The 25095-nt window shown below is 32.9% G+C and overlaps 2 protein-coding genes across 2 annotated transcripts; one reads left to right on the top strand and one right to left on the bottom strand.

Annotated features, from left to right (window-relative positions):
- The first annotated feature begins 8168 nt into the window (after positions 1–8168).
- LOC107824804 (IQ domain-containing protein IQM2-like) lies at positions 8169–12064 on the top strand. The gene is made up of 9 exons (XM_016651611.2): positions 8169–8353; positions 9227–9706; positions 9796–9910; positions 10006–10071; positions 10159–10247; positions 10335–10425; positions 10534–10773; positions 10874–10975; positions 11054–12064. Exons 2-9 carry the CDS (start codon positions 9273–9275, stop codon positions 11810–11812), a joined length of 1896 nt encoding a protein of 631 aa, XP_016507097.1. The 5' UTR covers positions 8169–8353; positions 9227–9272; the 3' UTR covers positions 11813–12064.
- Positions 12065–17771: 5707 nt separating this feature from the next.
- Positions 17772–20706, bottom strand: LOC107824803 (receptor-like protein Cf-9 homolog). The gene is made up of 2 exons (XM_016651610.2): positions 17997–20706; positions 17772–17899 (listed from the first exon to the last, which is right to left on the bottom strand). The coding sequence occupies exon 1, from the start codon at positions 20556–20558 to the stop codon at positions 18006–18008; it is 2553 nt and encodes an 850-aa protein (XP_016507096.1). The 5' UTR covers positions 20559–20706; the 3' UTR covers positions 17772–17899; positions 17997–18005.
- Positions 20707–25095: the final 4389 nt, after the last annotated feature.

Genomic DNA, 25095 nt, shown 5'->3' on the forward strand with positions numbered 1-25095 from the left:
AGTTGGATATGTCGAGTTAATCATATTATGTCTGATTTTTGTTGATTTTCTTTTTGGTAAAATAATTATTTTATATTACGGTGCAACAATTTTGTTCGTTTCTTTGTTTTTTTTATTTATAATTTTGCTGTAAAAAAGTTATGCAACGAGATTATAAAAAAGAAGTCTATGCTGCATACCTCGGAATTGAGGGTTTTAGGATTTGACTTCGTGTGTGAGCTTTTCGATTTATTTTATTTCCAGAAGTGAAACTTGAAACCAAAAATAATCATATACTACCAAAAATTATCATCTTATTCGTTGGTGCAATTTTAAGAGCACTTGTCGCTTTGAAGCAACCGTAAAAGTTGTATTTATGTGATATACAGATAAATACAGAGCTAGAGAAGCAGATGCGAGTTTCAACGAATCCAGTAGCCTTTGCTTAAATTTTATATTTTTATTAAAAATTCACTCAAAATGTATAATTATTTATTTATGAAGCCAGTAACTAAATAACGAGCTATGACTTCGATGACAATTTTAGAATCCATAAACTTTAAATTCTGGCTCTGACTCTGTCTATTAGGGGTGGGCATCGGTCGGTTCGATTCAGTTATGAATATTATCAGTTTAGCATATCGGTTATCGGTTTACAAATTTGATAAACCGATAAGATATCGGTTATCGGTTTACCCGATAAGATAACTCAATCTAGAGTCAAGCAAAAACGAGAAAACAATTCACTGGAATTAAGCAAAAAAGAGAAGAATTCATATATAGTATACTACCCATTTCTGCGCTCTGTCCAGTGGCCACAACTGAAATAGTACTAATTCTTCAACAACAGTTGTCCAAATACATTAATAATAATACAAAGTAACAACAATTTCACCTTAAAATTAACAAATCCAAACATATAGTACTAATAATCTAAAATAAACTGGATGTTATTTGTCAAATGCTTAACCTGAAAAAATAAATCATAGAGCAAAACCTTGATCTGTGCATGAGCAATACTAACACAGAATAAAAAACACTTAGAAGGCAAGAAAATATTGTTCTATAGTCAAAGCTCAGCGTACTGTACAGAAGAATAATGTTCAAAAATATATCCGAAACTGACGAAGATTGTCGATTGAGAATTGATAAGTGCGAAGAGAAATTAGTAGTTTTTATAGGCTGCATAACGTGAGCTCACAAAATTAAGAAACGAAAAAAAATAAAAATAAAGAATCATTAACATTCAAAAATACCAATATGAAGATGAATTTTGTTATAGAAATCAAAAGCCTAATATATAAGACTAATGACTTACACTGGGAGTAACTCATAAGGTCTAAGAAGAATGAAGATGAAACAGTTGAAGAGTGCGTCTGAGAAAGAATAGGAGAGAATGAACTGAAGCCCTAGCATATATAAATATATATACACTTAAGGGTAAAGTCGTAATTTTATTAATTCTTATTAGGTTATCGGTTAACCCATTATCAAAATTGGCAACCCGAGGTCCGAACCGACAGCCCAATAGTGAAAAAAATTCTAAACTGTTATCGAACCGTTAACCCAATAACCAGATACCGATAACCTAACAAACAATTAACGGTTCAGGTTATCGGTTTTACCCGATATATGCCCAGCCCTACTATCTATAGGTCTCAAGTTTAAGTTTGAAATTAGCTACTGACATTGTGTTATGATGGAACTGCCTATATTATGCTATTTGGGATAGCTGCGCTTACTTCTTCCTTCAACCCTGAAAAGAGCATATGCATCCCGGAATTCTCTCCATCTCAGAAGTAGATTCCCCACAAAGGTACTTGAGTACGACTACGACTATGAAAACCTTATCGAAAGAGAAGGAAAGAACGCAAACTCGACTCTAAAAGTTTTAGTTGCCTCCCTCTCTCCGGTCTATTACTGGAAAAAAGGTGCACGATCTTTTCTCTAACCTATGTGAACATATGATACTTGGTGTAGGACTGCCCTTGGGTGCAATGTTTAGAGTGAATATATGTGAAATTTATTAGACGACAATAATTTCTAAATAGGACAAGGAAATTCTATACTAGTGGCATAGGTTATTTTAGGATAAATATGCAATTGTTAGCTTTAAGTTATATTCAATGAATGATTGGAGTCTTTTATGGCTTTCGACACAAAAAAAATAGAACTTCAATACTTTGAAGGAGATCAAAAGGAATTCACTATGGTTAATATAAATTATGTATGGTTAATATAAATTATGTAATTACTATATATAGACGACTAAACATACGTCTAACTTTAACTTAATTCTTCAGCAAGTCACATATTTATCTGTAATTATTCACGACGCACATAGGCGGATCTAGAATTTAATGTTTATGAGTTTTTGCGACGATCTCGAGTAAATTTTTAATAGTATCCAGGTTCATACTCAAACAATTATAGATAATTAATAAAAGTTTTGGAACATATTTATACTGTTGGACAAAATTTACTGGGTTTATATGGACCCGTAGGTGGGGAGGTGGATCCACCCCTGACGACGCATGTACGTTTAAATTTGAGTTGAAGTTAACCTCCCTAAAAGGTAAGATTTGTCATCTTAAAAATAAGATATGGAGATTTTTAAGATAAAAATAAGATATGCTAATTGCAGCAACAAATAAAAGTGATTTGACGGTGTATTAATATTTTTAATGATATGGTATATTACTTAAACTCATTTAAATTAGCTCATGTAATGCGGCAGATCTTCCATTTAGTTTGCGAAATAACTTACTCCTTTTTCTTTCGCCTTTTACCCCGGTATTTAATAGAAATAAATAAATAAATAAATATTTATGTAAATTATTGGCTTAGTGGGAAACACCATATTGCGTCAAGAACCAAAATCAGACTTATTTTTATTATTTTTGTTGGAACCATCAAATCCATTGTAATCCATTTTAGTTATATTTATAACCTTGAGAAAAGATTATCTTAATTGTTTAATTTTCTTCAATAAACTATAAGTTTTGTTGTTTTCTTACGTGTTAGAAAGTTTTTAGGTTTTAAAAACCGCACTTTTTGTCTGATTAATCGTTTGTTTAAAGAAAAATTACATATTTTTATGTGAGCGTGCATGTGCTTTGAAGTGTAAAGCTTCGCAAGTGGCTTGATGTTCACACCTTATTAAATAAGACTCGTTTTTTCCTCCTCTTCCTTTACAACCGTGATGTTTGGGCTAATTTATGCACGACTCGACTAATTTATGACATATTTGTAAGTCCAATCGTATCATTTGTTTCTTCCTCTTCTTCTTCAGGTTTTGATAATTTAATATTGTTGTTTTGTCTCAAAGGGGACATTCGATAAAATTGGAACGATACAGTCATATAGAGGATTAACATAGCCTACCATGTACAAATTGAAAAATGACCCAATATTGTTGTTCTATTTCTCGTCCGTCGTACAACCAATATGCAATTAAATAGACTTGTTGTAACACCCCAGACTTAAGAGATAGTCCTATATCGGCAAAACACAAGAGGGATGTTGGGTATATAATTTAACAAGCTTTAGATCCTAGTGACACATTTTAAACCCGTAAGGGCCTACGCCCAGAGTGGACAATATCACCAGCAAGCTGGGCTGTTACAGATGGTATCAGAGCCACTCTTGCGTCCAGAGGCGGACCCGGGATTTGAGAATAACGGGGGCACCATCAAAAAAATTGTAGCAGGCGAGTTTCAAACCCGCATCTTGTGACAAGAAACAAGGCTTATTCTTATAAGCGGACCATTGCTGCAGGCATAATTTTGTTAACGAGGTTGCCAAGAAAAATATTTAAGGGGTCCCCAACATATATACAACTATGTATATATAGAGTTTTTGACTAAGTTAACGGGTTCACGTGACCCCTCAAGCATGGCTGTAGGTCCGCCTCTGCTTGTGTCAGCCTTGCCGATGGTGGGTTAGAGTTCAACCGAGTTTAGGCAAATCTCGGTTAGGCGGAGCAAACCTCAGTAATGAGTCTAGGCGAATCCCATGCAGTGGGACAAACCTCAACAAGGACGATGAGTCCATAAGAGGGGGTGTATGTAACACCCCACACTTAAGACATAGTCCCACATCGGCAAAACACAAGAGGGATGCTGGGTATATAAGTTAACAAGCCTTAGATCCTAGTGATGCGTTTTAAACCCGTGAGGGCCTAAGCCCAGAGCGGACAATATCATTAGCAAACTGAGCTGATACCATTGTTTTTATAGATTATTAACCTTCTTGCTTACACAAGACATTTTCTATAGGATCCTTGCTTTCTTCTTGTTTTGGTAAGTCTTCTCGGGTAAGATTTGGTTCATGGCCTTTATAGTATTTTTTTTTTTGCTTTTTAAATCCGGTGTCCAATGACTTTACTAAATTTAAATTCGTAACGAAAAATTCTATATTAGGGTAAAGCGTTCCCTAATTAGCTAAGGAACAAGAGCAGTCAGATAAATTTTGGGGCCTAAAGCCAAACTTTATAAGGGGCCTTAACTTTTTAATTTTTTTAAATTATTTATTTGAATTCAATATTTTAGCTTTTCTTATATACAAAGTTATTGATAATTTTCTTATAATCAATAACTCGTAATAAGTATTTCTTAATTGACAATATAACTAATTCATTTAATCCTTCTTGTGTTGTTGTTCTTAGGTAAGATTTTATCAATTTGAATTTTGAAAACTTCTTTCCGTTGAAGCAACAATAACATGAGTTTTTAACATTATTTCATAAGCAATTTAGGCATTTGGAAAAGAATTAAATCTTTTTATTTGATTAAGTATATTAAATAAACTGTTATCTTCTAATTGTACTATTTTCCTTAATACTTTTGATTCAGAAAATAAATCTAAACCATCAATATCAAATTGATTATTACGTTTTAAGGAACATTCACGATTAAGGCAATATTTTTTCAAATTTTCAACATTTAGTGATCTTATTTTTTACTGCTAAATAGAAAATCAAAAATATTTTCATATGCTTCGAATTGTCCAAATCTATTTTGAAGTGAAAAGATAGTCTTGTCTATTATGTATAAAAGTAATCAACTCTAAAGGACTCTTTGAAAGATTTTGAGATTTCATTATCAATATTTATATCAAATTGTTACTTCGTATATATCACACGTTTCTTACGAAATTCGTGTTCGATATTCATTTCAAGTGCAATTTTCTTGGTAGAAAAAAATCAAACTTTTTCACTGTACAAAACTGTTTTTTTTATACTTATACATAGTCGATTAGGTGTAATAAAAAATGAGGCCCTCACAAATATAGGGCCTAAAATAATTGCTTTATGGAAGGCCGCCCCTGCTAAGGAAATCCCATACGCTTCAATATATGGTAGTTTGCTCTAAGATCTTAAAGAGCAAAAAGAAATATATACATTATTAAAATATAAAAAGAGAAATTAAATAAAGTGGTAACGAGTAACGACTATGCTTGGCAACCACACATTTAATGCAAAAGCTCCAATTATTTACGCACACAACCAATAAAGTATTATATAATGTATATTATAATATTGAACAGCTTGTATGTGTTCTATCAAAATGACACCAAATATAAAGGCTTGAATGTTTCTTTGCATTGAATATAAATTTTAAAAATATCTGTCCTTTTAGACTTATCTGAACTCTTTTTGTTTGTATTAACTCATCACACCCACTCTTTTATTTATTATTATTATTATGGGGATTTTTCTAGTCAAATTGTGGGTCATTCAAGAAGTATGCATGGAAGTTTCAAATAGCTTTGAGCTTTCACTTTTCTCTATTATTATTATTATTCAAAAAGGCAAATCATGTTTGTCAATTTCAAATGTTCACCAACTCAAAAATCAATATCCACTGCATCCCAACCTAAGCAAATACATCATTATGGCTAATAAACACTTAATTAGTATAATTAATCGTCTTTACCTTCTAATTTTTTTATACGTAGTTATGCAAGCAAATGCGATCCATACACGATGTATTAAATATTTTAGGATATAATAAGAAATTTAAAAGACACAAACAACATATTGAAGTAGTTGTTTAAAATAGCAACGTAGAGGAAAATATTCTAAAGAGGTCACTGCTTCAAGATGCGACCTATCAGAAAATGATTTTAATCCTTTGAATCATTGTTATAGCATAACAACGAAAATTATCGCTTTATGGAACGGTTTATTTGGTGTGGTCGCATCGTTTCTTTATTTTTTTTCTCTTTCTCTTACCCTTTCGTATTATTAAATAATTCTATTTTATCTTTTACCCTATTATTTTTATATAATAATATTATCTCGTACCTTATTTTTTCTTTATAATATTACAAGTTTATTTTTCATATTATTGGTGTTTGACATCATGAAAATAAAAAATTATACAATCTATCCAAATATTATATACATCAAAACAATACAATACTATACGATATGTTGTGAAACGACACATAACAACCATGAAACTATTTATATCACTTGTGGATCATGAAATTATATTAGTACTTTATTGTTTCTTTCCCTTGATTTTGACAAAGCTTGGAGGCTAAGCTAAATGTTTGGTTGGATGAATATGACTTCTTCATCTTTAATTAAAATTTTGGGTTTAAACTATAAAAATAAATCTTTTTAGCATGGTGCGCTTTTAATGAGCCCTACGCTATGTGATCTGGATCAGTCGAAATCCTATGCGAATATCGTACACCGAGTAGAAAACGAAAAAAGAAAATGTTTGCTTAACCTCATCAATTGCGATTACTCATATCTACCAGTTCAATACAACGTCATTAGTATAAATTTTCTTATTGAACGTACTATAGAATTTGACTTCAACAAGAAACTGAAAAATATTCAAAGAGAATTTTTCTATTTGTCATTTTTCATTTTCCCACGCAGAGTTTTATCCATGCAAGGTATAATTATTGAAAATAGATGCGACTAAAGTGAAATAATCATATTAAAATTGAAAATATATAAAGGAAAAAGGAAAATTTATTGAGTCAAGTGGACTTCCCATTATAAGATAAAATGTGAACTTATATTCAAGTTTTACAAAAAATAATTTCTCTTTAAATTCTTTTTTCTTTATTTTCCAATAAGTAGGGCGGAATTTTTCAAAAAGCTATATGAAAGCCATTCGTGCTCAACAAGTTAAATGAGATTACGATCTTGCATACTTATAAAGTTTCAACTAGAATTTGTTCACACTGAATATAAGTAATAAAAAAAGAAAATAATAAGGATATACAAATACTTACTAAATAAACATAATTAAACAAAATTTCAAAAAAGTATGAACTTTTTAAATGAAAAAAAGGATATTATAAACAAAAGAGTTAAAAAATCTGTTTTTTTTCCTCTTTGAAAGAGTAAAAGGGTTTTAAAAATACCATTTTTATTACAGCCTCATTAAATGAAAAAATGGATATTATAAACAAAAGGGGTTAAAAAAAATCTGTTTTTTTTCCTCTTTGAAAGAATAAAAGGGTTTTAAAAATACCATTTTTATTACAACCTCATTAAATGAAAAAATGAATATTATAAACAAAAGAGGTTAAAAAAATCTGTTTTTTTTCTCTTTGAAAGAGTAAAAGGGTTTTGAAAATACCATTTTTATTACAACCTCATTAAATGAAAAAATGAATATTATAAACAAAAGAGGTTAAAAAAATCTGTTTTTTTTCCTCTTTGAAAGAGTAAAAGGATTTTAAAAATACCATTTTTATTACAGCCTCATTAAATGAAAAAATGGATATTATGAACAAAAGGGGTTAAAAAAATCTGTTTTTTTTCCTCTTTGAAAGAATAAAAGGGTTTTAAAAATACCATTTTTATTACAACCTCATTAAATGAAAAAATGAATATTATAAACAAAAGAGGTTAAAAAAATCTGTTTTTTTTCTCTTTGAAAGAGTAAAAGGGTTTTGAAAATACCATTTTTATTACAACCTCATTAAATGAAAAAATGAATATTATAAACAAAAGAGGTTAAAAAAATCTGTTTTTTTTCTCTTTGAAAGAGTAAAAGGGTTTTGAAAATACCATTTTTATTACAACCTCATTAAATGAAAAAATGAATATTATAAACAAAAGAGGTTAAAAACAACTACCCCACACCCTCGTATGTATCCTCTTCTCCTCCTATATATATAAATCAGCTTATAGCCATCAGTGTTAAAAGGAGCAGAAAATACCAACATATATTCATTCTGTTATTATAGCACACAAAGCACAAAAGGGAAAAAGAACAGTTCTTTTTTGTGAAAATCAAAGCCAGAATCAAACCAAATTCCCATTATATTTATTCCATTTATTCCATTTTATTCAAATTTTAGCCCATTTCAGTTCTTGGGTTCTCAAAACTATTACATTGAGGTAAAGTTTGAATCTTTATTGTTCATTTCATGATTTCTTGTGGATTTTCATGTATTTTTACAACTTGGGTTTTCAAGAAACTTGTGAAATGTTTTGTTTTTGTTTTTGTTTTTGGGGTTGCTTCTTTTTCTTATGATCTGTTAAATGTGGGGTTCTTTTCTGTTTTTTTCTTCTCTGGTTTGAACGTGTTTCTTGGAAATTTTGAGAGGTTGAACTGACTAAATTAGAATATTCTGTGCATTTTTGATTTCTGAGGTATTTCGGATATTGAAAATGCCATTGAGAAGTGGCTAGCCATTTGAAAAGATTCAGTTTTTGACACTTTTACCAATGGATTGTAAAGTTTATGCTTAGTTTCCACTTTGCTGAGACAATTGAATACAACAACAACATACCTGTATTATCCCACATCGTAGGGTCGGGAGGGTAGTATGTACCAGAGAGGGAGGCTGTTTCCAATAGACCCGACCTTCGGCTTCTGAGACAATTGAATCTGCCTTGTAAATGTTCTGCTGTTGTTGAGAAAATATGTCTTGCCTGACTTGTTCAAATATAAAAATAAAGAATTACTCCCCCGTCTCAATTTACGTGATGTTGTTTGACCGGCGTACGGAGTTTAAGAAAAAAAGAAAAACTTATGAAACTTGTAGTCTAAAATATGCAAAAGGATGTGTCAAAAGTTGCAAAAAAAGCTGGTTCCCGCAAATGATACTTTTGATTCTCTTTTCTTGGAGACTTAAATGGTAGTGTTAGTGTATTAATACAGCTCATAATGTGATGTACAAAAGTTATACTTGTTGATGTGTTTACATTTGGCAGTTGATTATTATAATTTGAATCATTCAAATTCTAAGTATATATTACTATTGGCAGGATTTAAAGGTGTCAATAAGCTATTCAAGATCCATTTTGAAATCGTATGGGGTTATCCTTTTCATGCCCACTTGCCTCTCATAGTGATTTGGAAACTGCCCTTGAATCTGTCATTGTGAAATCCATCGATTTTGGATACGATGAGGGAAAGACGCCACTACGATCAGTTAGCTTCAAGAGCCAAGATACAGAACCAAAAATATTGCAATCGGATGGCTTTGGAAAGATGTCGATAGAAAAAACTGTCAGCTTTAGGACAATGGAAAATGCAATGGAGTTTAGTAAAACTTCATCAGAAGAGAAGCACGAGTTTAACGAGTTTCGTAGGTTAGACAGCAGGAATGGAGAGTCTCCTAAATCTCCTCTAGTATTTACAAGCAGCCCCAAACACGAGGCAGCTTTAAAGTTGCAGAAAGTGTATAAGAGCTTTAGGACTAGAAGAAAATTAGCAGACTGTGCAGTACTTATAGAGCAAAGCTGGTATGCCTTTCTATCCAAAAAAGAACATGTCCTATCTTAAAATCCTGTTAATTTGATTTTTCCTAATATGTATTTTCCCAAAATTTCAGGTGGAAGCTATTAGATTTTGTAGAACTCAAGCATAGTTCTATTTCATTTTTTGATCTTGATAAACACGAGACAGCAGTTTCACGTTGGTCGAGGGCAAGAACTAGAGCAGCCAAGGTAAAATTTGGATCATTTCATTTATGCTTCTGAAAGTTATTGCAAAATTTGAATTTACTCTGAGATGTTTGCTGACTTTTATCTTCTTCATGCAGGTTGGCAAAGGCTTATCTAAAAATGGTAAAGCCCAGAAATTAGCGTTACAACACTGGCTGGAAGCTGTAAGTAGAATTTCGACGGTATACTAAATTTGTGTTTTATGCCGAATTTCTATTTTGCTAATGTGGAAAAGGTTTCCTGTGGAACAGATTGACCCACGACATCGTTATGGACACAACTTGCATTTCTATTATGTCCAATGGCTGCATTCTCAAAGCAAAGAGCCATTCTTCTACTGGTAATTGTCTAGATAACGAATGATTGAATTGCAACGATAATACGACCTAAACTTTTCTCATTTGCTAACTGTATTTCTCTGAATCAGGTTGGATATTGGAGAAGGAAAAGAAGTGAATATTGTTGACAAATGCCCTCGATGGAAACTTCAGCAGCAGTGTATTAAATACCTTGGTCCGGTAGGTCTTAGCTCCATTTATCAGTTTGTTGTAATGAGTATCTCGCTAATTGCTCTTATGGGGGTTTGAAAATTTACTTACCATCGGTTTTTTGTTCATTCACAACAGATGGAAAGAAAGGCTTATGAAGTTGAAGTGCAAGATGGGAAGCTCTTGTACAAGGAAACAGGGAAGCTCCTTAACACTACCATTGAACCAAAAGGCGCTAAGTGGATTTTTGTCCTCAGCACCTCTAAAACCTTATATGTTGGCAAGAAAACGAAAGGTACATTTCAGCACTCTAGTTTCTTGGCTGGTGGAGCCACATTAGCGGCTGGGAGAATAGTTGCCGAACAAGGAGTATTGAAGGTATGTTGATATATCACTTGCACACTTCCAATTTGACTTATATTGACACCTTATCCTGATTCCGATCTAACTCTTTGTCTTCATTAACTGAATTCTACAGGCTGTCTGGCCTCATAGTGGACATTACCGACCTACCCCAGAAAACTTCCAGGACTTTGTTTCATTCATGAGGGAGAACAATGTCGACCTCAATGATGTTAAGGTACAAATTTGATCTTTAATAGTTTAGTTCGTAATTTCTAAAATAGAGCCACATGCTGATTAGTTTCATATTACGCAGCTTGATTCCGACGAAGATGAGGAAGAATCCATTGGCAAGAAGAGTGGTGTTTTCCTCAGAGGCAACTCTTCTGAGGATGACTTGCTAAAAGATGTTTTGGAGACGGAAGCGAATGATTTAGAAGAGTCAACTTCAGAGAAAAGTGACTTAAAACTACAAGAGAATGCTGCTGATATACAACTATCCGATTCAAAACCATCTCATAGCTTCGGTAGCAAATTGACTAATCTTCAAATTCCAAGCAATGATGATTTCTTACAGAAATTAAAGAATGAAAGTGAAGCTGCTAAATCTATTTCCAACTCCTTCTCATTAGAATCACCGTCAGACGGATATGAAACAGCAGAAGAATTGTTTGTTCCTGAAAAAGATCAAACGGATTTAGAACACGAAGAGCTCGAGGAAAGTAAAGAAGAGATAATTCCAGAAGAATCTATTATCCAAAGGATAAATTCACACAAAGATCTTAAATCATATCAGTTGGGAAAGCAACTGTCTTGCAAATGGAGCACAGGAGCTGGACCTCGAATCGGATGCTTGAGGGATTATCCCTCGCAGCTTCAATCCCATGCTTTAGAACAAGTGAGCTTGTCCCCGAGAAGTGCTACGCGTCTCAAGATGAACTTCCCTTCGAGGGCATCAACGCCAACGAGCTTCAGCAGGGTAATGCAGGTTTCCTGTTCCCTTTCTCCTCTGGGGAACAAGACTTTATCTTGCCTCAGTAGCAGATATTCCTCTCCTCCATATAAAGGACCCTAACTTCAGTTGCTGAACCTCATACTTATGAACTAGGATTAGATTTTTTTCTTTCATCAGTCTGTTCTTTCACTGTGAATAGACAAAATGACATAGGGATTCTTTTCTATTCAACTGTAAACAATTTTGTTGATCCTAGTAGTAGATTGCAAGATGCAAGTTGTAATTTTTTTTTGAGTTCCTATACATTGTAATTGGAAAAGAAAAAAATGAGAAACAAAAAAGAGGAAATCATTCATACATTCTTACTCTTCCATTTCATACATTTACTGCCCTTGTATTGCTAGTAGGTGATTTGTATGAGAATTAAAAGGTTAAGATCATATGTTGGTTGACAGATTGATATTTCTGGTTCTTGTAAAGCTGGCCCTTTGGAGACTATAAAGTTTTGAATGAAAGAAAAGTTAGTTTTGATTAGAGTTATATTGCTCGGACTCTTCAAAAATGTCATCGTATGCGTATCAGATCCTCCAAAGTGCCGCAATGTTTTTGGAAGTCTGAGCAACATAGGATTAGAGCCTCATGTTTTCCACAGTTACTTTGTTATATGTTTACTAAGTATTTGCTTTTACATACATATAGACTTTGTTATATATAGACATTCGTCCCTTCCCCAGACCCCACGCATAGTGGGAGCTTAGTTCAGCGGGCTGCCTTTATAGAGATTTGTGTGTTGATATAGTTAAGTCACTGCTAGGGGAGAAAATATTTGATTTTGATTGTCAAAGGATCCTTGTTTGTTTCATTGTTTTTCTTGGATAGAAGGAACTACTGTAAGGATTCAGGAAACTGATGCAAAACATGACTCTTTAACAAAGTTTAATATGGGCTAAAACCTTATTTTAAAAAGACATTATTTCTTTCTGACAATCTCTTGTCAAAGCAAATAATTTCTTTAATACTCAATCATTATGATGTGCTTCCAACTTCTTGGAAATAATTAATGAAATCCCAAACAATTAAGAAATACATGTTGACCTAGATCAGGATGCACAAAACTGAAAATTTTATTAATTTTAGTCCTCAAAGCTGTGGACTATGTTGTGACCTAGTGGTCAATAAAATGAGCGCTAATTTTGGAGATCAGGGTTCAAATTCCAGGAGAAAAAAAAGTACTAGGCGACGAATTATTCGATAGCTGTGCAAGTGAGATAGATGAAATAATTTAGGTGAGCGCAAGCTGCTCGACTCTAGTTTATTTTAAAACATCAGTTGACTATGTAGATTTGAGCTCAGAAAGAATATTTATTGGTTAAAAGCTGATATGAAAAGATGTTGGATGAAACATCCAATGGGCAAATGTTGGATGAGGAATTGCATTATTTGCAAAGCCAATAATTTAGGAGATTCAAAACATGGACTTGTTAAAAGTACAGACAAAAACTGAAAAACAAAGTGGAATTATCTGTAAAATCTGCAAGTATAAAACTTAATGTTTGTTGAGTAAGTTCATGAACTTGTCAATAATTAGGGAATATTACTAATAAATGTTATTCTATTTCCAAAAGGCTGCACTTATCATGCTATCTACACAGTTAAAACTTGCAATTTGGACATGCTAAGTTTTCTTTGTAACCACTTATTGATCCAAAACATTAGTAGTTTAAATAATTGTTGCATTAACTTAATGGTATCATGTGATCTGTTTATTTTTTACTTTTCCTTTAACTTATTTTTTTGGCTTTTATTTGAGTAAAGAACATTAAAGTACAAAGTCTTGGTTTTTGCTATCTACTTCCAGCTCAGTAGGTTACTTGGAGTCCAACAATTGGTTTGAGTGTTCTTTGAAAGATTTTTGATCTTAAATTTGAAGATTGCATATCTAGGAAGTTGATTCAATGATGGATAATTCTTCTTAAATTATTGTTCAACAGATCTATGGAAGATTGCATTTGAATGTACATCCAATTATCTTATGAGTTTAATACTAAAAACTTCTATCATAATATTTTTCGGTTTAATAATAATAATAATAATAATAATTTTTCACTTACCAACCAACCACCAAAAAAATTTCTAAGAAAGCACTAATAAATCTCTCAGCAGGAGACTTATTATATACAGAGAAAATAATTCGGACGGATCCGAATGATTAAGTTGTTGTGTTTATTATTACTACCAACACAGTCGAAGAGTGGACAGGGACGCTCTTATTATATTGCATGCATTTTGGTAGAGTCCCACCCATCGATGAAGAGTCGTATGCAATTCATACATGGGCAAAAGACAGACTAACTTTGAAAGCGAAACATGATCATATATAAATACTATTAAAAAATAAGAATTAGCGACGTACAAATTCTGTTGCTAAACAGAAAAACTGTCGCTAATTCTATTTAGCGACAGATTATGAATTTTTTTTGTTAGATACGAGTTAGGGACGAAGTTCTTAGCTATTTCCATTTTTTAAAAGTGAAATTTCCGCTATTTCGGGTCTCATAAACAGCTGGTTTTCATTACTCTTGCTATATTAATTTTGTTCAAAATTTCATCCAGCTTTCTTATTTAATTTTCTCTTTATTGATTGGTTTCCTTGTTTGGAGGAGAGGGTGAAGTTTAAGTTCTTACATCTGGCAGCGGACACAACAACCATAATACCAAATCATAATGTGAACACTTTGATTGAACAAAAAGATTGCCTAATTATAAGGAGTATTTGATTACCTATTAAACTTTACACAACATAGGTATAGTTATATAAGAAATTTGAGGCATCTGATATAAAAGGAAAAGAAAGCACATACCAACCAAAAAATTAAATAGTTACGACACATCAAGAAAAATTAAGCATCCACAAACATAAAATCCTGGATCCGCCATTGGACATAAGTGACTTGCATCATTGAGTCAACTTCACATGAAAACATGAATTCTTATGAAGAAGTCGCATATAGTTATTTTAACATGACAAAAGATAATTTTGTGACCTTATTGCTATAACATATATAAACTTTAGTCCTGAAGTAATCTATATCTATGTACTATATTAAAAGTATAAAGGCCCTTAGCGAAATGTCGTTCGCCTTTTTTACCCTTTAAAAATATATTATATATTGGATAAAATAGTAATTTAAGTTATTTGCCTTAAATTTAGGGCTTCAAAATTAATTATATTTTGTATATTAAATACTTCCTTGTTTAAAATAGGTATGAATGCTAATTTATAGGACTTACTTTTATCACGTTTGGTTTTCCATTTCTTTTATTAATAAGAGATAATGTGATTATTATATTTTAAATTCTAGATTATTTAATAAAATACCTACAATAAAAGACTAAAATTTAAAACTAATGTTTTTTTTTTAATTTTAAACTTGATTTTTATAAGCAAAACAGAAAATCTGAAGTCCCTCCAAATTACTGTTAATTATTATATAAAAAAACTTTATTTAATTATTTATTTTAGAAGTTTAAAATTAATAAAACTTTTATTTATTAATTTTTTTTATTATTTGGACTAAAATTTCTAATACTTAGAACTTTAAAATATTAAAATTTTACTTTATATAGATCATTCACTTAAATTATGCGAGGTACCTTATGCACGAGACTATCTTTTTTTTTAATTCTAATTCTAAGTCATTCTCTGGAGTTAATATGTCATGAAAAAGTCTTCTTTCAATTATAAATTCTCTCGCAAGCTTGTTAGTATCCTTTTACATGTATTTTTTTCATTGCTATTTAATTTGATTTTGTGATCATATGAAAGTTGTAGATTATTAGTTGCCTGATTATATATATTGGTACTAACTGATTATATATTTTAAGTTATTATTCAACACTATTTAGGTTTAGGATTTGTTCTGGCTGAAACTGAAAAAGGAAGCATGATAACTTGTGAAATTAAAGTTGTAAGGTTTTTAAGGACTTGTTCTTACTGAAACTAAAAAAGGAAGCATAATAACTTGTGAAATTAAAGTTATAATATTATTAAACTGAAATAACTTTTAAGTTGAATAATTAATTTATGATTGAGGATTTTTACGTGAGCTTCTTTATTTATTTAGTTATTATGCACATTTAACATATATAATTATCTTTAGGAATTTATACTTTTATTTTATTGTTTAAACACAAATTTTAAATAAATTAGTACTCATTGAGATAGAATACACGCACATCGCGCGTACCTTGAGACTAGTGGAAGTAAAATTGGGTGAAGTACATAAATAGGTCTCAAAGTGATGATCTTGAATGTTTGTCACTGCTTGCCTTATGGGTAGAACTTCAAATTTAACAAGTGTTGTCCCTCGCTTACCCCATGGACAATACTTTTAACTTTTGGGTTGAAGTTTTGCCCATGAGGCAAACAAGATTAACGATTATCCTAAAATATGGTTAAAATAGCACGGTCTAGCCAATTTTCGGATTGATCATTCAAAAATTGCCAGCGTTTGCCAAGTCATTGAAAAATAACCACTATTTTGCTGCAACAGAGACCGGTCCATCATAATATACTGGAGTTCGATGCACCTGTGTATGAACTTCCAGCATATTATGCTGGACTGGTATACTTTGTTGGTATAATATACTGGAGAGTGGAGCACCGGTGCTCCAAACTCCAGTTTATTATGCTGGACCGACTGGATTATACTGGAACTCAAGTATATTATGCTGGAGTATTTTTTCGGATTTTGAACAGTGTTTTCGTTCAGATATATCTTTACATAAAAAGTGGCTAAATTTCGATTACTTTTGAAACTGTGGATATTTTTGAATGACCACTTGTAAATCTGACTATTTTTGAATTTCTACAATTTATCGAGTAAAATTTGTAATCCATTTGGGCCTTTGGACAGCTACTGTTATTCGGGAGAAATTCAAAAATAGCCAGATTTACCACTGGTCGTTCAAAAATAACCCAGTTTCAAAAGTAATCGAAATTTAGCTACTTTTCATGTAAAGATAAATATGAGTGAAAACACTGTTCAAAATCCGAAAAATACGTCAGTATATTATACTGGAGTTCCAGCATAAGTATGCTTGAACTACAACATATTATACTGGAGTTCCAGGATAAGTATGCTGGAACTCCAGCATAATATGATGAAGTTCTAGCATAAGTACACTAGAACTCCAGCATAATATACTGGAGTTCCAACAAGTATAATTGTCCAGTATAATATACTGGAGTTTGGAGCGCCGGTGCTCCAGTCTCCAATATATTATACTGGATTTCAGCAAAGTATACCGGTCCAGCATAATATGCTGGAGTTCATACACAGGTGCACCGAACTCCAGTATATTATGCTAGACCGATCTATGTTGCAGCAAAATAGTGGTTATTTTTCATTCACTTCATAAACGTTGGCTATTTTTGAATGACCAGTCCGAAAACTGGCTATACCGTGCTATTTTTACCTGTTATTCAGACCTTTGGTACTAATTATTGGCCCATTAAACACTTCTTGAGCCATTAGGCCACTTCTATTTAGATATAGAGTTGAAAATTTCTACAAATTTCAACAGGTATGGAAAAGTTTCCTAAGAGATTTTGGGTTAAATGCTCATACTTAGAAGTTATATGCTTGAATTTTAGAGGAATGTTTATCGATTGAGTTAATATCTAAAGGATATTTAAGCCAATTAATCATAGTGATCTAGCATACCAAAGACATGTCTTATATGCTTGAATGTTAGAGCTATATATGCCACAACTTTAGAGCAATCTTTATCGATTGAGATAATACCAACACTTAGCAAGGAAGAGAAATCAGTGAACTAGCATATCAAAAACAATTTTAACAGATTAACGTTTAGCTTTCCATTGAAATTAATTACTTTAGATAATTAAGAAAAAGATAAGAATAACGTCATAAACTTATGAACTGACTGTGCAGTCGAATCCAATTAGTCAACTAATAATTAAACTGATTATAGGAAGCAATGATATAATTTGAGGCCATGAACTCAACCAATAATCTCTATGCAACAAACTATAGATAAATGAAAACAAATGGGGTTTGAGTCTCAAAGGAAGAAAAATCATGTCTTTATTCATATGGTAACAAACATTTCATGAAACATCATAATAAACTGTGAAAGACAAAGGCTTATATTTGCTCTCCAACAACTTATTAGACTTAAAACCTGCAATGTTCAAAATGAATTAAGAGTTAGAGTTAAAATGGCTAGATCATAAAATATCAATAATCAAAAGAATCTGCATAGAGATCAAGTTGAATACCTAGACACACTAATGTCTTTTCTTGTGATTTTTCATTCTCGTAACGATTCTTTGTTCCAATTCTACAACTATCCTGGAAAACCATAATGGATTTTGAGTTGACAACATTATGTATATCATCAACAGTCCAATAACTAGTCCACAACCATAACCCATGAGAACCGCCTGCCAATTGATCATTGATGAATCTTCTTCTTCTCCTTGATCTAGCACAACTGGAGTTGTCGCTTCTGTTACTCCATCATCACCACAGCCTCTTGAGAGTGGAAATCCACGTAACCCAACATTCTCTTGGTATGAACTGTTCCCAAAAGTATCAAATTGATTTCCTTTAGGGATGCATCCAACGAGATGATTGTGAGAGAGATTTAAGACCGCAAGAGATGTTAGAGATGCAAGTTGTTGCGGAATTCCTCCGCCAATTTTGTTAAATGAGAGATCCAACGATTCAAGTACATACAAATGTTGTAATGATGCTGGTATAAGACCTTCTAAGCCATTGTGAGACAAGTTCAACGTACGAAGTCCAATAAGATCTCCAATAGTACTTGGAATTTGACCTTTAAATCCATTCTTTGAGAGATCAATAACTATGTTTGTAGTCAAAACTTTAACAAATACATGATCCAATCCTTTTGTTGTAACTGTCACAGAATAATATTTATTTCCTACATACCTTGGTGTACTCCTATTCTCATCAATTAGTTTCATAGATTGGAAATTCTCAAAAAGATTTGCTGGTAAATTCCCACTAAATGCATTGGATGAAAGATCCATGATTTGAAGTTGTGCAAACAAGTGTCTATTCCTTGAAGCTCTGATGGACCCATGCAACTTATTTGATCTCAAATTTAAAATCTTCAAATTTGGTAGGACTCCCAACCATTTTGGAAAAGTGTCGTTCAACTCATTGCTACCTAAATCAAGTAGTTCCAAATAGTTGCAATTGATCAAAGATCCCGAAACTTTCCCCTCTAACTTATTCCCATGCAATTTAATGACTCTGAGATTATTTCCAGTACTAAAATTTGCTTGAATTGTCCCACTAAGATTATTATTGCTTAAATCCAAAACATAAGTTCTATCCATTTCACCCAAACATTCTGGGATTGTTCCCTGTAAATTATTACTTCCCAGATCTAACAACTGCACTGTTTTAAGATTGCAGATGGTTGAAGCAATCTGTCCACTGAGATTATTTTGAGAAAGGCGAAGAAATTTTAGGTTCTGCTGGTTTAGGAGTGACTTTGGAATAGGACCTTGCAGCTTATTTTTTTTGAGAATAACGCACTTTAATATTTTGGACTTGAACTCTTCAATTTTGCCACTGAAATGGTTATTGCTCAACTCTAAATGATATAGTGATGAGAGGGAATATATCCAGGATGGTATAGTCCCATTAAAGTAATTAAATGACAAGGAAAGTTTGTTTAGGTTTTGCAAACCACTTACATTGGAAGGAATTGGACCAGTTAGGAAATTGGATGAAATGTATAAGTGCCTAAGTTGTGTCCCATTCAAGCACTCAAGTCGGCCATCGAAGCTGTTATTTCTGAGCGATAATCTCTTGAGATTACCGAGTCTGAAGAGCTGGGAAATTGGTCCTTCAAGTTGGTTATCTTCAAGGATCAAAAACTCTATGCGAGTTAGATTCCACAGAGGTTTTAGAATAGGCCCTGAGAGATTACAAGAGCTCATGTCCAGTTCATACAATGAAGTTAAATAGCTAAATGATTCAGGTATACTACCAGTACAATTCACACTATTGAGATATAAATCCGTGAGAGATGTACTGCTATTCCATTTGGTCATCGGAAATCCAACTGTGAGTTGGGTATTGTACGATAAGTCAAGAGATTTCAAGTTGGGAAGGTGAAAAACTCTTTCAGGTAATGTCCCATATAATTGCGTGTATGGAAGAAGTAGAGTTGCTAAATAAGAAGAGAAATTTAGAGGAATGGTGGAAGAGATGTTGACAGAGTTGAGCTCAAGCACTCTTAATTGGGTCAAGTTCTTAACGAGTAGTTCAAAATTGTGAGATCCAAGTGTAAGCTCATTTGGATAATCCCTCGGGATACGAAGAACGTATAATTTAGAAAGATGAGAGATTTCTGCAGGAATTTGACCTGAAAACCTTGAACTTGATAAGTCAAGATGTGTCAAACTAGAAAACTCACCAAATTTAGGCGAAATGTGCGATCCAGAGAAATTATTAAAAGATAAATTAAGCTTGTTGAGACTGGAGAGTTTGAAGAGGCTACTGTTGGAATGAAACTTGCCTTGAAGTTGGCTGCATCGGAGATTAAGCTCAATCACTTGGCCTGTTGTCTCGTCACAGTTAACTCCTTCCCATGAGCAGCAATCTCTACTCCTATTCCACGATAATGTCGTTGGATAAGAATTAAAACAACGAGAAGCGTCAGGATTTATGGTAAACATCTGTTTGAATTGTAGAAGAGCAAGAGCTTGATCTTTAGGGCACAAATAAGTTGAGGATGAGGAGAAAGCAAGTCTAGAGAGAAGGGCACATAGCAGAAACAATGCAAGTTTTTCATAACCCATTTCTGCACTATAAAGATCAAGAAATATTTGCTTTGTTCCTCTATTGAATAATTCTGAGGTATATATAGCACAAAGCAAAGAAAATTTACTATTGTTGCTTTGCAGTAATCAATTCCAGGAAGCTTTAATGGGAAAAATTTTGAGAGTTAAATTTTGAGTTGTCATTTTCGGTCAAATTCATATGCACATTCTGTGGTGAAGCTTTAATGGAAAATATTTTTAGAGCGATAAGACTTATTCAGTGATAGTGTATATATTTTGACACGTTTAAGAGGAAAATTCACCAAAGTGATCATTACAATGAGATGAGGATAAGGAGAAAACAAGCTGACAGAGAAAGGCATATACAATGATAGTTTTCCAATGCCCATTTCTATATCTAAGTATTTGGTAGAGAAGAAATCAAGAAATCTTCCTCTATATAACACAAATTAAGCCAAGAAATCTTTAATTACTACTGTTACGTTGCACATATCTTCTCTGCACTAATTATCAAGTAAAAGTATTAACTAGTGTAAGGACCATGACAAAAACTTTTAAATTCAAATAACTTCAGTTTGATAACATAAATACGGCAAAGTTTGTCCTAAAAATCTATTACTAGATTCTTTAATTCCTTCATCTCTACAAAACAACAAAAAGAAACTGCCAAAAAAGAAAGAAATACAAACAAAAAAAGTTATTAATGTGTTTGCTTTCTTTGTTTTCGCTGTATGAAACATTCTCTCACACCCTTTTAAGTCAAAGAAGAAAATAAAATAAAATAAAGAAAAAGTTTGATATGAAATGGGGAATGGAAGAAAAGAAGGGCCACAGTTCATAAGGCATATGTCGGTCCACAGACCTTGACCTACAACTCAATAATTCATAAAAAAACAATTCAGTAGGTCTTTGTTTTCGACTGATATATTCATTTGAAGTGTGCTGCAGGATTAGTGTTAGATATGAAATAAACATAAGGAAAAATAAAAAAAACAAAAAGTCGAAGCAAAAATAAATATAGCACAACTTGTGGGAAAGGTCGCCATTAATGTTGTCACCAAAAACATTATTTCATATAGTGCTCTAACAGTAAGAAACATGAAAGTGTGAGTTGCTGAAGCCAAGTAGATTATACTTTAGAGTATTATTTTTCGCATAAAAAATATTAGTTAATCCAAACAATTGTTTTTTTAAAATTTTACATATAATTATTGTGAAAATTTATATGTAAAGGCACCATCGGGACCAAGGCCTCATTTAGATCTAGTTCGTGAGGATACCATCCAATGGTATTATAACTTTGTGCCATAAGGGCGATACGTCTCCGAAATGGGGATCAATGTGAAAGCTCTGGAAAAGAACTTCCAGGATGTGCTTGCCCGGTTGGTAGAGATGAAGATGGATAAGCTCATAGAGTGCCCCGGCCATGCAAATTTGAGCATGGTGCAAGAACTTTATGCCAGTTGGAACAACGACTTGTTCAAGTCATGGTTCCAAAGAAAGGAGGTGTCAATGGATAGACGTTCCTTATGCGAATTTTTGGGAGTTGATAACCCTAAACCATAAACGCTACCAAAGTTTGTCAAATGCCCAAGCTACCAGGCAATACGTCACACTCTTTTTGGTGTAGATTCTAATGCAAAGTGGACAAGAACTAAGGGTGATGCCCATCTTGAGATGATCCACTTCGACTTCAACAAGACTGCCAAGGTGTGGCAAAACTTTGTGCAGGCTAGGTTGATGTCGGTTGAGCACAATAATGAATACACTCGAGCTCGAGTGTGTATTATATTTTTCTGATGACTGGATGACCCGTCAATGTGGGTGAGATCATGCTAGGGGAGATGGCCGCACCCGCTTTGGGCGAAAGATCAAAAGATTCTTCTTTGTCAACCTCTTGATGCAATACATGATTTCCCGTAGTGTACCCCGGCTATGATGAGGTGGTGGAAGCACCAAAGGGAATGCTGGACATTACGTTCTTGTTGGAGTCTACGTCAAAGCTAAGCCAGGCTGCGAGGAATGAGAGGGACGAAAACTTTAACAGGTATCTTAATAGTTCCCTCTATATGACATAGAGCAAGCTAGGTGTGACTGATGAGAAGCGTATGCATCTACGCAATGATCTCTCTATTTCTCCAAAGGAGATGTTGGGGATTGCGTCTGGAAGTCCCATTCACATGTGTGAGGACGAGAAGGCCCACAAAGGCTCTGATGATGAGGATGAGATTGGTGATGAAGTCACAAGGCCCGTGGCTTTGGTGGCCCTGGGAGCGGATGGCGATGATGAGCCCGGAGCTGCGACTGGTGGGCATTCTGAGGAGGAGGAATCCAGCCAGCGGGGAGTTCTTTCTTTCAACCTTACTTTGTTGAATTTATTTATGCATCGGGGACTATGCATTATCTAAGTGTGGAATGGAAAAAATACTTCCTGACTTGTAATTGTATAAAATTAATTTTTTTTAGCTTAGTGTAGAACTCACATAGTCTAATTAGTTAGTAGTAGTTGGAAAAAAGGAAAATAAGAAAAAAAAACAAATCAGAAAAAGCTCGGACTTTTCCCGACGATAAATCTTTTGGACAGTTTTCTTGAGGAACTAAAATCCGATTAAAAATACCAAAAAGATTTTCTTTAGTTTTTGTTAGGATATAGATTCTTTAATTCCTGAGGGATTATAGATTCTTTAATTCCTTCGTCTCTACAAAACAACAAAAATAAGCTGCCAAAAAAGCAAGAAATACAACAAAAAAATAATATTAATGTGTTCGCTTTCTTTGTTTTTGCTGTATCAAAGATTCTCTCTCACTCTTTTAAGTCAAAAGAAGAAATTAAAGAGAAAGAAACTTTCGTGGAAACAGAAAAAAATGAAATAAAGAAAAAGTTTGATATGAAGTGGGAAATGGAAGAAAAGAAGGGCCACAACTCATAAGGCATATGTCGGTCCACAGACCTTGACCGCTAGCTTTGTGCACTGTGACAATGGTCGTTAAACAAATGCATCAAAAATACATGCAAATACTTTGTGACGAGTAAGAAGGTCGCCACAAACAGGGGTGGCGGGTCTGGTAACATCGCTTCGTCGGAAAATTATGCTCTATTATAAAAAAACGAAATAACTAGCAAATATATTAAAATAACAGTGCTCATCACAAAGAATGGCGCAGCTCTCATGGTTAGTGCCTAAAGTTAGCGTGAAAGTGTCGTGGGTTTGAAACTAGTAGTTACACGTCGATGTGTTTTAAACTTTTCAGCATGTTGGGTCTAGGGCTCTAGGCGTCGAACATAAACAAAGTTTGGTTTATTTCGGCGGCAAATATGAGTTTGTGTTCCGCTTGCTACTATTTCTATTTTAAGTTATTTTGCATCTTATCTTGTTTTTTTCGGCGACGGAATTGATCAAGACTGATTTGCAAAATCAAAAAAATTAAGTCTCTTTGAGTGATTATTTTTGGTACTTACAGACAAAAAGAAGTATTAAGTACTATTTTTAATTGGGATATTATGAGTCTATTCCAAAAGAGTATAAAAGCTAGTTGAGGAGAGTTATAGTAGTGTCCTTTATTAGTATGAACTGAATTGTATTTTTTATAGTATATATAATGTCATTATATCGGATTGTTCATCTATTTCTTTAGATGTCAATATTGCTTACCGAAGGATTGCATATAGGTATTCGTAACACGCAATGGAAGACAATAACAATCCTAGGCAGATCTTTTCGTGTTTAAAATTTATTTACATGTCAAAGATCGGATCTAAGACGTACCTGGTGAAGAGAGTCTCGTTTCAAATTTCTTCGATAGTGCGAAGACTCTATGCGTATCCATACCGAGACCGATCCCTGCTATCAACTCTTTGATCAACGAAACCCGCGAACAAATTGAACGGAAAACTTGTGATGAAATTTTTCTCAAAAATCTCAACTCAAATTAGAAGAACAAGAAACACTTTTCTTGTAATTGTATTTTCTCTCTTGGCTTTGTATTGCACTCTCACTTTCACAAAGTATTTTTCTTCTCAAGAACTAATAATCGAAGTCGCACGACAAGAACTGTTCTTGTATGTTTTTCTCTTAATTTTGTGGCCTCTTAACCCTTAGTGATGTATTTATATATCACTTAAGCCAACAATATCTTTCATTGGGTTAAGGGAAAATATAAACGTGATTTACTTCTTTTACAAGTTCATTCCAAAATTGAACTTTGTAAAACTTTTTCTATTAGAAAACTAAATCACATTCAGTATAGGAATAGAAGCCACGTCCTTTATGGACCTTTTAATTCAATCCAAATTGAATAGTACAAATCCCATTCTTAATAAGATGTACGTGATTGAAATAAGCCGACAAGTCCTTTTTGACTTTTACGTTAATCCAATTACAAAATTAAATTGATATTATATACAACTTTTATATAATTAATATATACATTACAACCAAAAGATATAATTTAATTTTCTATTCCAAATAGAAAACTTCAATTTGTTCACAATATTAACTATATCATTTGTGCTAGCAATGAATATAATAATATTTCACTTAGACTGATAACTAAA

Source organism: Nicotiana tabacum, chromosome 18 (genome assembly GCF_000715075.1).
Source record: "Nicotiana tabacum cultivar K326 chromosome 18, ASM71507v2, whole genome shotgun sequence".
Classification (NCBI taxonomy): domain Eukaryota; kingdom Viridiplantae; phylum Streptophyta; class Magnoliopsida; order Solanales; family Solanaceae; genus Nicotiana; species Nicotiana tabacum.

Bases quoted from the DNA above. Each gene is read 5' to 3' on its own strand.
- LOC107824804 (XM_016651611.2), top strand. From the start codon at position 9,273: ATGGGGTTATCCTTTTCATGCCCACTTGCCTCTCATAGTGATTTGGAA. The intron at 10,072-10,158 runs GTAAGTAGAATT...CCTGTGGAACAG, and splicing joins TACAACACTGGCTGGAAGCT to ATTGACCCACGACATCGTTA. The intron at 10,976-11,053 runs GTACAAATTTGA...CATATTACGCAG, and splicing joins TCGACCTCAATGATGTTAAG to CTTGATTCCGACGAAGATGA.
- LOC107824803 (XM_016651610.2), bottom strand. From the start codon at position 20,558: ATGGGTTATGAAAAACTTGCATTGTTTCTGCTATGTGCCCTTCTCTCT.